This window comes from Oryza sativa, chromosome 10 (genome assembly GCF_034140825.1).
Source record: "Oryza sativa Japonica Group chromosome 10, ASM3414082v1".
Lineage (NCBI taxonomy): Eukaryota > Viridiplantae > Streptophyta > Magnoliopsida > Poales > Poaceae > Oryza > Oryza sativa.
In genome coordinates this window covers 7,699,666-7,713,036 of record NC_089044.1, presented here as the reverse complement: position 1 = coordinate 7,713,036, position 13,371 = coordinate 7,699,666, and the positions used below count along the sequence as shown (strand labels likewise).

The following is a 13,371-nucleotide window of genomic DNA, read 5'->3' as shown; positions in this document are numbered from 1 at the left end:
GTAGGTTTTTACCTGCATCAAATATACACTAACACTCGTGGAAATTGTTAGAAATAAACCCTACCACTATGTTGGATGTCTTATACTTTTAGATTTATGCAGGTATTGATGACGTAAATTTGGTACTTAACAGCTGTCAACAACAGCTCTATGAGATTTAGGAGAAGAGATGACTGATTGTGATATAGAACCAAACCGATTGAGGATGAAACCGGAGAACTGCCATGAGCCTGACAATATGAGATGAAACTGGAGAACTGCCATGAGCCTTGACAATCGATGTGAGATAAATTGCTTGGATTTGGGTGTTTGAAGTCTTGAATGATACAAATGCAGTGAATTGGAGTATGAAATCGGATTTGACATGAGTCTCGACATGTGAGATGAACTTTCTCGCAATGTTTGAAATCTTGAACGATATGATCAATGAATGAGGCTAATCCTATGCCATGTCACTTTATAGCTTGAAATCTTAAAACCTAAGAGTGTGTTACGAGACTAATCCTATGCCATGTCACTTTGCTTATTTTGTTGAGACCTAAGAGTAGGGATGAAAACGGTCGGAAACGATCGGAAAACAGCCTCAACCATTTCCGTAACCATATTTTTCTTGGAAACGAAATCGGAAACGGTAAAGTCGGAAACGAAAACAATATCGGAAATATCGGAAAACCGGAAACGGAACAATACGGACGGAAACTTGTCGGTACAGATCGGAAGCCGATAATAAATACGGGAACATTAAACTATAAAAACATATATTTAACTTTACATAAGTATGTTATATGTATTCATAAATTCAAGCTTATACTATATAAATTATAAATTAACTTCATTTTAGCCATGCACAAAAGTTAGAGATTTGATTGAAGAGTCAGTCAATCTGTAAGTTGTGGGTCAAGTATAGACATGCCCTATAAATATCGACATATTTATAATACAGTAATTACCATATTATAAGAAACGGTAATTTCCATAAGAATACGGTAAATACGGAAACGATTGGTATAACAGCAAAACCATTTTCGTTTTCATTTCCATATGTTTTACCATTTCCATTTTTGTTTCGGTCGATTACCATTTCCATATGGCTCGGCCAGTAGAAAGTCAAAAACGAACGCCGGTCGGCCGGTAATTACGGTTACCATTTTCACCCCTACCTAAGAGTGTGTTAAGATACACATTGTCGGTTGTCTGTGTCATAATTACGATGTAAAAATAAGTGTGTACTTATATTGAAGATGTGCATATAAGTGTGTATTTTTTAAACCACATTATAAACACAATACATTCATACTTAATTCTATAAACACACAACACTGCTACAAAAGGGATTTTTCCAAACGGTCAAAATCAATTTTTGCATGCGGTTAGACTAACCGTCTTCCCGGAAAGGTCTACGAATATAGCGATTTTTTCATGCAGGCGGTGCACCCGCATGCGACAACCGAATTTCCGCATGCCACGCATAAGCCGTTGGCACGCAAAATTGGAAAATCACAAAAAAAATTCCAAAAATCAAAACCTAACCCTAGCCAGCCGCGGCTAGCGGATCTGCCTCTCCCGTCTCCGCTGCCAGTGGATCCACACCTCCCATTGTCGCCGATGGAGGATCAGCGCCACCGTCGTCGTATGCACCTGCCGCCGGCATGCCTGCCACCACCGTGCCGCCCACCGCGTCCACTGCATCCGGCTCGAGCCCACCGTCGGATCCGTGCAAGGAGGGCGGGGGAGAACCGCCGCTAGCCTCACACTCAAACCCATCGCCAGATCCGCGCGGGTAGGGGAGAGGGGGCTGTCGCCGTCGCCGTCACCATCGCCCACGACCACTATCGTCCACACCCACCGACGCTGCCGTCAACCACACCCGCCGTTGCATCTGCCGCCGCCGGTGCCCATTGTCGGGAGGGAGGAGGCCGGACTGAGGAGGAGTGGGGGAGAGAGGAGGAGTGGGCCATGGTAGTAGGAGTGGGAGAGAGAGGAATGGAGCATAAAAAAGGTGTTGAAATAGGAAGGGTGATATTTCCATGTGGGTCACTTAAAAAACACTACTAGGAATTCGGGCAATAGCCACGAGTCCCCCCTTGCAATGGCACTCATGTGGATGCAATAGGGTTTTGTATCGCATCCAAACCGTGAAATGGTGGTAATTTGTTATAGTAATGCAACGGCGTGTGTGTGTGGCGATATGCATGGATTTCGGTTGCAAAAGAATGGGGTTGATGCAACCATTTTCCTATTTGTGTTGCAATTCGTTGGGCCTATTGCCACAATATTTCAGAGTTGCGTTAGTGATGTTTGGCGTTGCAAAAGAAATGTGATACTGCAACCTCATAAGTTTGCGTTGCTTTAGTTTGCCAATATCGCAACCGTTTTCTTGTGTTGCATTACTCTTGGGTGGGGTTGCAAGAGGGAGTTGCATATTGCAACGACGGATGCCACTGGATGCAACAACATGTTCATATTGCCACGGTTTGTTGTGGATGCAATAATGATTAAAGTGGTGGCAATTACTAGATGCTTATTGCAAGGAACATGATCCTCGTTGCAATAACTTGTATATATCGCAACGATTACTGGTGTTGCAATAGACATGTTTATGTGGGCCTCCAATATAGCCGCATCAGGGCACGCGTGTGCTATCACCTTTGCGGCTGCGGTGTCCCCTTCCCTCCAATATTCTACGTGGTCTAAATTATTCTCTAAAATTTTCCGTGAATTTTCGAAGCTCAATAACTAATTTTAATACCACAAAGTTTATTTAACCTATTAAAATAAATAGAAAACAAATTAAATTCCCTCTATCTGTCCTTGGGCCTTTTTCGGCTCAAGTATTACTCTCTCCCTCCCTCAATCCGCACCTCTCTCTCCCTATTTGGGCCGGCTTCCCCTTCCCCTCCTCCCTCTTTGGGCCGCCGGCCCAAACCTTTTGCTCTTCCCTCACCAAGAAGTCCATTTTGCCTCCCTCCTCCTAATTAATTTCAAAATATTAAAACTTAGGGTAGTAAATGATTTCAAATGAAAAAAATCTCAACAACAAAGTTGTATAAGTTATCAAGATCTACAACTTTTGTTTTAGTCATTTTGCTATATGAATTTGTTTCAATAATTTGAATTTGAATTTAAAATTATGACAACTTCAAACAACATTTTCAAATACTAACTTATTTCAACTGAAAAGGTCATCAACAACAAAGTTGTATAACTCATCAATATCTATAACTTTTATTTTGGTTATTTCTTTATCCGATAAAGTGATAGTAACATTGTTCACAGAATTTACACAGCCTCTCTTATAATTTATAAAACCATATGGGAGATATGTAAAATTTGTGAACAATGTTACTATCACTTTATCGGATGAAGAAATGACCAAAATAAAAATTATAGTTCTTGATGGATTATATAACTTTGTTGTTGATGACTTTTTCAGTTGAAGTCGTTCACTAATAAAAAATTCAATTTGAAGTTCTCAAACTTTGAATTTCGAATTTAAAATTATTCAAATAGAGTCGGATGGAGAAATGACTAAAATAAAAATTTTGCTTCTCGATGAGTTCTACAACTTTGGTTTTGGTGATTTTTCCATTTGAAATCATTTATTAACCCCAAATTTTATTCGAATTTATCAAATTTTGAAAATTAAATATTTGAACGGTTCAAATGAACTTATTTGAAAAAAGACCAATACAATAGTTGTATATCTCGATAAGTTCTACAATTTTGTTGTTTATGATTTTTGCATTTGAAACATAAAGATCAGTCTAAAATTAAATTTAAACACTACAAGAAATGTGATCTTCTGTGACGAATTCCTCGTGACGACGGTGCTATTCATCATTAGCACATTCCATTTTATGACAATTAGTATAAGATGGGGTGGCTTAGTGACGAAAAAAAGGTGTTCGTTATTAATACCAACTAGAAATCGTCATAAAGTATTTCAATGGGACAACGTGACAAATATTAATTTGTCATAAGGGGAACAAAGCAAACATCATAGATTTATATAATGCATTTCTAGAAAAATATATTAAAAGTTAAAGCAATTTAATCAAGTGAATTAATGATGAAACTAAAATTTTCCTTTAAAAATCATGGCCGGAGATATTTTTTAATATTCTACGTGGTCTAAATTATTCTCTGAAATTTTTCTTAAATTTTCGGAGCTCAATAACAAATTTTAATACCACAAAATTTATTTAACCTATTAAAATAAATAAAAAACAAATTAAAATTCATCTCTCTGTCGTTGGGCCTTTTTCAGCCCAAGCATTACTCTCTCTCTCCCTCAGCCCGCAACCTCTCTCTCCCTCCTCCTCCCTCTTCGGGCTGCAGGCCCAACCCTTTTTCTCCTCCATCGCCGAGAAGTCTATTTGCTTTCCTCCTTTTAATTCAAATAATGTTTCAGATAGTAAATAATTTCAAATGAAACAATTATTAATAACAAAGTTGTATAAATAGACAATCCAGAATCATCTATCTAACTATACTAATATAAAAAATAGCGGTTTCCTTTTTAGTATACCCACCTATTTCTAACCGTCAAATCCTCTTATCCAATGATCACGTCGCGAGTTAGATTAACCCATGGATGGATTAATGCTCCCACGCCTCTTACCGTCACAAAATCCCCGCCCCTTCCCTCTCGCTCCAAACCGCCACGGGCGGCACGGCACCCACCCTCCCGACGCCCCTCCCCGCGCGCCCCACCCTCCCACTGCCCACCCGCAGCAGCCGCAGGAAGAGGAGTCGCCAATCAGCCGCAGCAGCAGGAGACCGCCGCCGTCGGCAGGTGCGACGCCTTCCTCGTCCATCATAACCTCTTCCTCGATCTCCTCTGATACCCTTTTCTCCTTTGGCTCGTCAGGGTTCGTCGTTGTCAAGGGACGCGGCACGCGCGGCGGCGGGGGAGCAGCATGTGGAGGGGAAGAAGTTCGCGACGCGGTTCGACGGCCTCCGATTCCTTTTAGCCTCTGCTCCTAAGGCCCTCAAAATGACTCCCGTCGGCGCTGCGTCCAGCATGAATTGAGTTGTGGCCTTGCGGGACGCCGGCGGCTGCTGGAACTGACAACTAGATATCTGATTGCCAAGGTAGTCTTTCTAGATCTTTTATCCTCTTTCTCTGAACGATTACATTTGGTTGAATTGATGAGTTCAATGATTAACTGAAGGCATGGCTTTTGTTCGTAGGATTATGTCAAATTGAATATACGATGAGGAACAAGGTGATTCTTTCTTTATTTTTACTTGTTTAGCAGGGAGTGATTCTTTCTTTGTTTAGCAAGGCACCAAAGAATTCTGATTCTAGATCAGCTAAGCCAGGTCTGGGCTTCACATTTTCTTATGGGGGTGATCGGTAACTTTGCAACAGGAACCGAACAAAATAGAAATCAATTGCAATTGATCTATTCTACCACTACCGTTTTTGTCGATCTAGCTGCCGGCGTCCTATCGGTATCCCGGCCGGAAGCAGCCCTGACCTCAGTGTGACCAAAGCTCAACTTCTGTCTCGTGCATGATCACAAAGTATCCGTGAAGAGTATGTACTACTTGGTTGCCCATCTGATTCTTCCCATCATCTGTAGCAAACTTTTCTATTTACACGATCCACTGTTTATAGCTTTGATCGATCCTTAATTTCGTACAACCTGCACATGGATGGTTGCCATTTGACAGAATGTTTGGGCACCACATTGTATTTTGCTTCAGTGCTATAAAAAACTAATGAATTTTCCATCATCTCTGATTCTTCCGGCTGTTTTTATCTTCAGGTTCACAGTGCTCTTCCTGTCGTTGTGAAGCAGCACTTCCAGTAATGGTAGTGCTCAGCGCCTCTGATTTTTGCTTCAAAAATTGTAACTTGCACAAGGCATCCCGAGTCCTGATGATCCCAGTTTTGTATCAACTGCTGCAAGGTAAGTGATTATTAGTACACTTAAATTTTATCTTTGTACTGTCGATCTCTCTAATAGTTTAGATCTATTATTGTTACTGGGCACAAGTACTCAAGTGCAAGGTTTCCCTCTAAATCTGAGCTTTTGGAATCTATTTCCCCAAATTAGGCATTTGGTATTTGGGGAGAATTGTTTGATTTTTGTTCCTATGGATCTTGATAATTTATCTTGCAGCGACAATCTCAGATGAGTTTTAGCTTGTGATCATGATGAGGTTTCACCTATCCTTTTTGTTGCAGATGAAGCAAGAACTTATAAAACTGGATATATTTGAGACTTTGGACATCTTCACTCTGGAAACTTGATTTGCTAGCTAAGGTATGCTGACAACTACTCCATTATGTAGATGTGTGCAACTTGATTTTGTCAGCCGATAAATAATAATAGTATAGAGGATATCTTTTCGGTGATATTTTCATCATAACATTTTCATTGCACATTTTTGCAGGCCATTTGTTCTTTTATTAGGAATATTCGCCAACCGTGCTAAGTATTTCAGAATTCAGATATGGTTCTCTAGCTCCAGTAGCCAGGTACCTTTCACCGACAACTATTACACATATTGCAAATTGAGAAGTTTGTCATGCCATGTCCGCTGCAACGCACGGGGTATCATCTAGTTTAGTTAATACGCTTTCACATTACAGTGATTTGGCTACATAGAGTTGCAAGCTGCAATGTTCTGATATTTGTTATGTTTTAAAGCAATATCTGCCTTATATATAATGATATAATTAGGCTTTGAATTTCTTGCTTATGTTGTTCTTTAAATATCCCAAGTAACCTTTTCAGTTCTTTTTGTCAGGTTAATTGATAGATCGAGTTGCACTTGCACATATCTTGTTTTAGGAAATGCTCCAATGGCCCTTGAATCCAGCAAAGTAAATACTTTTTTATGCTTGATCTGTGACTGATCTGAAACAGATAAATTGAAATGAGTATCCTGTAAACGGATAAAAAAGTGACATGGAACCTGATTAGTTTTATGAGTCAAATATTCTTCCATTTTTTCCTGTCATTTGGTTGTGTCATGTCATTATTTGAGTTTTATTGGGTACATTGTGTCCTGACTGGTCCTGAGCTGGATGTAGTGCTTAATGGGTGCAAAAATTAAGCTTAAGTTGTACTCAATTTCCAGTCATGTGTTAGAAACAGTTGTTTTATGATTACTTTAATGAAATAATCCATGATCACAAAATAAATCATATGTGCTTATCCAGTCATGTGTCATGTGCATGATCAGATGACTGCTATTGGCTATAATGCAGTGATTCTGAAATTGCTATTTGCCAAGGCTTTCTATTTTTGCTGAACTGCTGCAGCAGCATAGCGCCAAATGAAAATGAACATGTAAGCATATTGTTTGGGAGAAGATCACAGTTCGGAATTTCAGATTACTAGTAATCGTGCACGTGCAATGCACGTTTTTGATAAAATATATCACCCGAGTACATAGTTATTTTTAGCTAAATCAAAAATGCAAAAAAAAAAAGGTATCAAAGCAAGATATTGACTTGTCATTCTCTTAACAGTCATCAACATAACCACTCTCAGGCATACTACCAGTATGCGGACCAAAACCAAATAAGTAAAATCATATAGACCTTGAAATGGGGAAACAAAAATATTATATATACTTCGGATTTATTTATGTGGTTATACGTCAATAATATGTCCTAACAAATTCAGATTTGAATTAAGAGCACAATCGTGGCTTCTTGTTATGCATAGTAGAATTCGTGGCTTCTTGTTGTGCATAGTAGAATTTAATGGGCAAATGTGTAATCAGATTTTAGATGGATAGGTAGTGAGCTGTCCTTGTGAGACTGAGCAACAAAATTATCCCTTGTATATGAGCAACAACTATAGAAACTTCGAAAAGATAAATTACTGAGTGCTAAGAAGCCTGCACAAACAATTAATTATGCACAAACAAGAAGGAATTATCCATGTTTTATTTGGCATTGCATGTCTGCACCAGCATAAAACTATCACGCATAAAACTATCACTGATCGTTTTCACTTGTTAGTCATGATCTAGCATTCCAGCTGCTAAGGACTTACAATTAGCTGATAAGAGAACATGACAAAGCCATACTATTGGATCACACGTTCAACACATAACCCGTGTTAACCAAACAAATCAAGATTGGCTCACTTCTATGAAAACATTATATTAACGTAAATTATCTCAACCAAAAAGAAGGAATAAAAACAACCAGTAATCTCTTTGATGCATAGTAGACAACATCAGATGCCATGGTGTCCTCCTGATGGATTTGCTTCGACAGTCTAAACATTTTTCCTGCATTTTTTGTAACCTGAAAAGAAAAGTTAGATAAGTTCGCTGGATATGAAAAAGTGACATAAATTTTGATAGTTAATCTACATGTTGCCTAAGTTTGCTAAACATTTCAGAATCTAGAACACACCATGTATATTTAAGGTAACATAGTTGATTAACTATAGAACATCTACAAATAGTGCAATTCATGCAATAGTGTTCAATGTAAAAATATATGGAACATGATCCTAACCTCAGATTGTAAGTCCAGAACCTCTATGCTCTTACTCATTGCAAGTGCAAGCAGCCAACCAATATATTGCCGTTTTTGCTTTAAGTATCTTGTAATGAACGTGTGATACAATGCAATTAGCTGCTGCAAGTTGGAAGTCATGATCCAATTTCAAAGAACTGCAATTGATTGATAAAATATGTGGCAAACGGAATACAGAACAAGCATTGAGGTGTAAAACCAATTTGAGAAGTAGACCATTAGCAATATATGGATTTGAGATCTATCAGAAAAATATGAATGTGGTATCTGTTCTTATTCAGTTTATTAGGACTTTGCAAATGAAGGGAAATATGGTGTGTATTACCTGTCTTTGCATACGATTATGATGTAGAGCATCCTCTGTTGTCTATTGAAGTAGGCCGAGGCAAGCAGATAATTGACTTGAATACTTCTAGCCACACAAGTCAAATAGCTCCCACCTGACAATATCGGTGGATTATTTGGAGCAACAAATAACATTAGTTCTAAAACCTGAAACCAAAATAAAAAAATTCTGCTACTGCTGCTAACATGTGGCATTAGTTTAGTCAAAATAAAAAAGATTAGCCACTAAGTGTGATTGGAATTTTGGTACTACAAAATCAAACAATGATTCTTTGACAACTTATTGCTTGTATTATTAAGAACCTTTGATACCATCAATTTTCAATCCGCTGCAGCTCCTGCTACATTATGCAACAAAGTTTCTCCAAGCCAAGAGTTTCAGCCTAGTAGACATCATATATATATATACATATATATATATATATATATATATATATATATAAATCTGACCAGGAAAACACATTTTTTTACTACTGAAATGATTTGCCAGGTTGGCCAAAGGATTAGGCCCACCAAATTCATTAAGATTTAGGGAGAAACAAAGTACAAAGTACTATGCTATCGAACAAAGGTATGAGGCAAAACCTCATACCACAATAAACAACCAACACTAATAAATAATCACTGCAGGATAAAAAATGCTAGCCGACTTCCAAATCGTGATCTCCTTGATGTCTCCAAATAATTGCTCTATAGGTCTAGACCTCTGCTCAAATACCCAAGCGTTCCGTCTTTCCAGATTAACCAACAGATCATCATGAACAGAAAGAATCGAAATTATGCAGTTCACCATATAAACATTTGGTCTTTGCCATGAAGAAGAGGTTGTAAGCCCATGAGAAAGAAAACTGGCCATCACCTGTTAGCTACCACCGAATGGAGTCGTGGCTATTCCTGGTTGAAGCTGCACCATCTGAATTTCATCCCACAACTGAAAGAACTCAGCCATTGCTCTGTTGGACAAGGAACTCTGCAGGTCTCTCACCCATCAGTGATTCACCAAAGCCTGTGCTAGCATCAACTTGGATCTTCCTACATATGATAGAAATTAGTGGTAGTGCCATTGCCACGTGCTGCACCGTGGTTGGAAAAATTGCTTGACCTTTCTGTTCCAAGCTTGGCATGCCATTTTAGCCATAGTGCTTGGCCAAATAAGTCTAAATCCAGAGTTGATCTGCTATAGAGTGAGCAATAATTAATTGAGCAAGAAAGAGCCTGCAGAGAATCTACTACAGAGTTCATCAGTGTATGCAAAGAAATTAACTTCTCAGAAAACTACTGATTGTGGTGAAAGGATAACAATAGGATTGTATCCACTTGAACTGATAGCTAGATCAAATAGTGTAAATCAAGCCATAGTGAAAGAAAATGATGTACATTCAGATTCAGATAATCCACATAGAGGACTATTGGGCTGAAGAGGGGAATCGGAAGACTCACTTTCAGCTGAAGCACTCTGCACTCTGCACTCTCACCTGCAAAAGAGAGAATGGCACACGTCCGTGAGAACCGAGTGCGTGGTGTGGGCAGACTATGACCCTTACAACGGCGGCACCACTGGAGGCGCGGCAGAGTGCCGTTGGAAGGTAGGACCACAGGGCCGTGACGGGATGGTGATACCAGCCGAAAGGCATATTCACGGGGGAGTCGACTGTGTGCAGCAGCGGAGACAGGCTTCATGACATACAGATCCACGGCGCCGGCGAGGGCAGGGCGCGGTGGTGTGTGGTGGCGGTGGGGAGGAGCGGAGCGAGGAGCGCGCGGCGGAGTTAGCTTCGTTAGGGGCAGGCCGCGGTGGAGTGTCTCAGCGGCGGGGAGGCACGGAGCACGCTGGAGTGAGGAGTTGCGGATCAAGGGAAGGAGGAGCATCCCGGAGTCATCGCGCGGGGGATGGGGCCGAGGTCGGCTCCGGTCGCGGCGGTGGACCTCGTCGTCGGTGCTGGCGGATGGTGCCGAGGTTGGAACCGGCCGCGGCGGCTCCGGTGGCGGGGAAGAAGCACCGGCTCCGGCGGCGGGGATGCAGTGGCAGTCCACGCGGGGAAGAAGCACTGGCTCCGGTGGCGGGGAAGAAGAAGAATCAGAGGCTCCGGCAGCGGCAGTCCACGCGGGGAGGATATCCAGCGAGGATGCGGCGGCGCGGCGGCAGAACATCCGGGGAGGAGGAGGAGCTAGCGAGGAGGAGAAGCGAAGTCTTCGCGTGTGGAGTGATGTCTTGGCGGGTGGAGGAGGAGCGAAGTATTCAGCGTGGCGTGGATGGATGGATCGTGCGGTGGTGAAATCAAGCGCGCAGATGGACGGCAGAGATCGATTCGGGTGATTTGGTCTGTAGGATTGGAGGGGGACAACTGCTCCTTTTTATATTAGTATAGATAACCAAGATAAAGAATCATTCAACTTTATGATCGACTTGCTATTAATGTTTATTATAAATAGTTCCTAATTAACATTGTCGGCTACCTAACCGCACATTACAACGCTGCAATGAGGAATATAGTAAACATTGTGATGTTAGTGCCTCTCACATTGATCTGGTTTCTCTCTAGCAACATAAGTACATAACAATTTCTACTCCAATTTTAGATATTTTTATGGCATGTTGGCCCTTCAATGTTGTTGATAATGTAATGTACTATTGTGCATTTTTCTTTTTCTTATCAGTTCAACCCTTCACAGTGAAATCGATTTTTTCTTTTATATTTTTTTGTTTCATGCAGGATGGGTGGACACCGTTGCATTTAGCTATACAGAGTAGAAATAGAGATATAACAATGATATTGCTTGTCAATGGTGCAGATGAGACAAGAAGAAACAAGGTATGTTATGCCCCTATGGTTTACTGGTTTTTTTTTCTAGAATTGCAGTCCCAAAAAAATTAGACCTATAATAACTGCTTCTTGTGCACTCAAAGCCTTAAGTTTATTTTGGGAGTTGGCATACATTTTCATGTCATTTTTAGCCAAGGTAGCCCAATACTTTAGACTATTCAAATGGGAATGGTATGCTCTAGAGTAGGCTTGACTTAATCTACATTATTGGATTACTTGTCCTGTATTCCTTGTTGATGCTATTAATCATCTTCCATGGTGGATGCTATAGTTTTATTCCATGGCAATAACTGCTTTGTGATCTTCGTTGCTCTGGCATCACCGAGTAATCACTTTTGTCCTTCTCAGGTTACTTTTTTGGGGGTGATGTTTCGATTTACAAATCAAAACAAGATTGTTGCCTGATAGAAAACTTAAGGTATTACCATGGTGTACTACTGTGATTTTGTTCTCCGGGTACTTTTTGATTGCAGGAGCTCAGCTTGGCAGTTACTGATGTTTTAACTTGTGCATATGCAGTGCTGCTAAGCTCACTTCGAAGATCATGGTCACGCGGCATCTGGTGAAATTTTGGTTGCTGCGATTGTATTTGGAATGTAGCTGGATTTGGCTGTTAACTGGGTTGTAAATTTTGTGTTGTATTGGATGTTTGTCGGGTTGTGTTGGATGCTAATTAGGCTGTAACCTTTGTGCTATATGGGTTGTTATTGTGTTTGATTGTTGGGCCTATATGGGCTTAGCCCACTTGTTTATCGATGCAATACAGATGCCCGCCTTTAGCAACTACGCCATCATCGTGGCAATATAGGGGTTCACCTATATCGTCGAAGACGTTTGGTTGGCAATAGAAGTGCCCACCTATAGCCATCAAACAATAATTGTGCCAATAGCGATGCCCACCTATAGCAAACAAACAATTCTAATGGCAATAGAGGTGCACAACCAAATAATTCTAGTGGCAATAGAGGTGCCCACTTATAGCAACCAAATATTTTGAGCGGCAATAAAGGGTCTAGCTATAGCAACGAGACATAGCGTGGCAATAGTGGGATCTATCTATAGCAACTAAAATTGTGAGCATGGCAAGAGGTCGACCTATTACCACATTTGAGGTCCGTGGTAATACACATTTTGCAACGCCATTAAGCACTTATTACCACGCTTTGCTGCGATGCGACTAGTTCCTACGACAACGACATCAGATGTTGCAATACGTTCTATTACCACCAACCCACCGTTGCATTATTTGTTAATTGCCATGGTTCACTCAGTTGCAAAATAAGTTGTTATTTGCAACGGCAAAGTGATCAAGTGGTAAAAACCCTATTGCTACGGAGTTTTGCGCCACGAGTCCTAATGACAAAAATCCGTTGCATTTTCTCCTATTGCAATGATTTTGGGCATATTGCAACGAATTCTAGCCGTTGCATAAGCCCGATTTCCTAGTAGTGAAGGCCGCATATGAAAATGGGGGTATTTTCGCATGCGGACATGTTAAGTGGCACGCATACGAAAATTGATTTTTACCTGTGGGTCTCTTAAATAGCCGTATGCGAAAGTAGGGGTCAATTTTTACAAACGCCGACACCTATTGTCTGTCTGCAATCTATTGAGATGCTCGTCCAGAAAAATTATTTCTATAGTAGTGCAACCGTACATCCAGGAGCATCTCTATCTCCGAAAGAC

The 13,371-nt window shown here is 40.6% G+C and overlaps 1 protein-coding gene and 1 long non-coding RNA gene across 4 annotated transcripts; one reads left to right on the top strand and one right to left on the bottom strand.

Moving 5' to 3' along the window:
• The first annotated feature begins 4,622 nt into the window (after positions 1–4,622).
• On the top strand, positions 4,623–12,412 carry LOC9272688 (uncharacterized). Of its 2 annotated transcripts, XR_001540779.3 has the most exons (11): positions 4,623–4,795; positions 4,871–5,094; positions 5,194–5,228; positions 5,375–5,542; positions 5,775–5,918; positions 6,197–6,275; positions 6,406–6,490; positions 6,763–6,838; positions 11,575–11,673; positions 12,034–12,103; positions 12,205–12,412. It is a non-coding gene; the product is annotated as an uncharacterized lncRNA (long non-coding RNA). The 2 variants fall into 2 exon arrangements; XR_001540777.3 differs by lacking the exon at positions 6,763–6,838.
• Positions 5,533–11,069, bottom strand: LOC9270855 (uncharacterized). 2 transcript variants are annotated; one of them, XM_066304817.1, is made up of 6 exons: positions 10,301–11,069; positions 9,720–10,034; positions 8,841–8,955; positions 8,495–8,617; positions 8,177–8,278; positions 5,533–5,911 (listed from the first exon to the last, which is right to left on the bottom strand). In XM_066304817.1, the coding sequence occupies exons 3-6, from the start codon at positions 8,850–8,852 to the stop codon at positions 5,777–5,779; spliced, it is 372 nt and encodes a 123-aa protein (XP_066160914.1). In that variant the 5' UTR covers positions 8,853–8,955; positions 9,720–10,034; positions 10,301–11,069; the 3' UTR covers positions 5,533–5,776. The 2 variants fall into 2 exon arrangements, 1 of the variants encoding a protein (XP_066160914.1); XR_003238967.2 differs by lacking the exon at positions 5,533–5,911 and having other exon boundaries at positions 7,880–8,278; positions 10,301–10,335; positions 10,481–11,069.
• Positions 12,413–13,371: the final 959 nt, after the last annotated feature.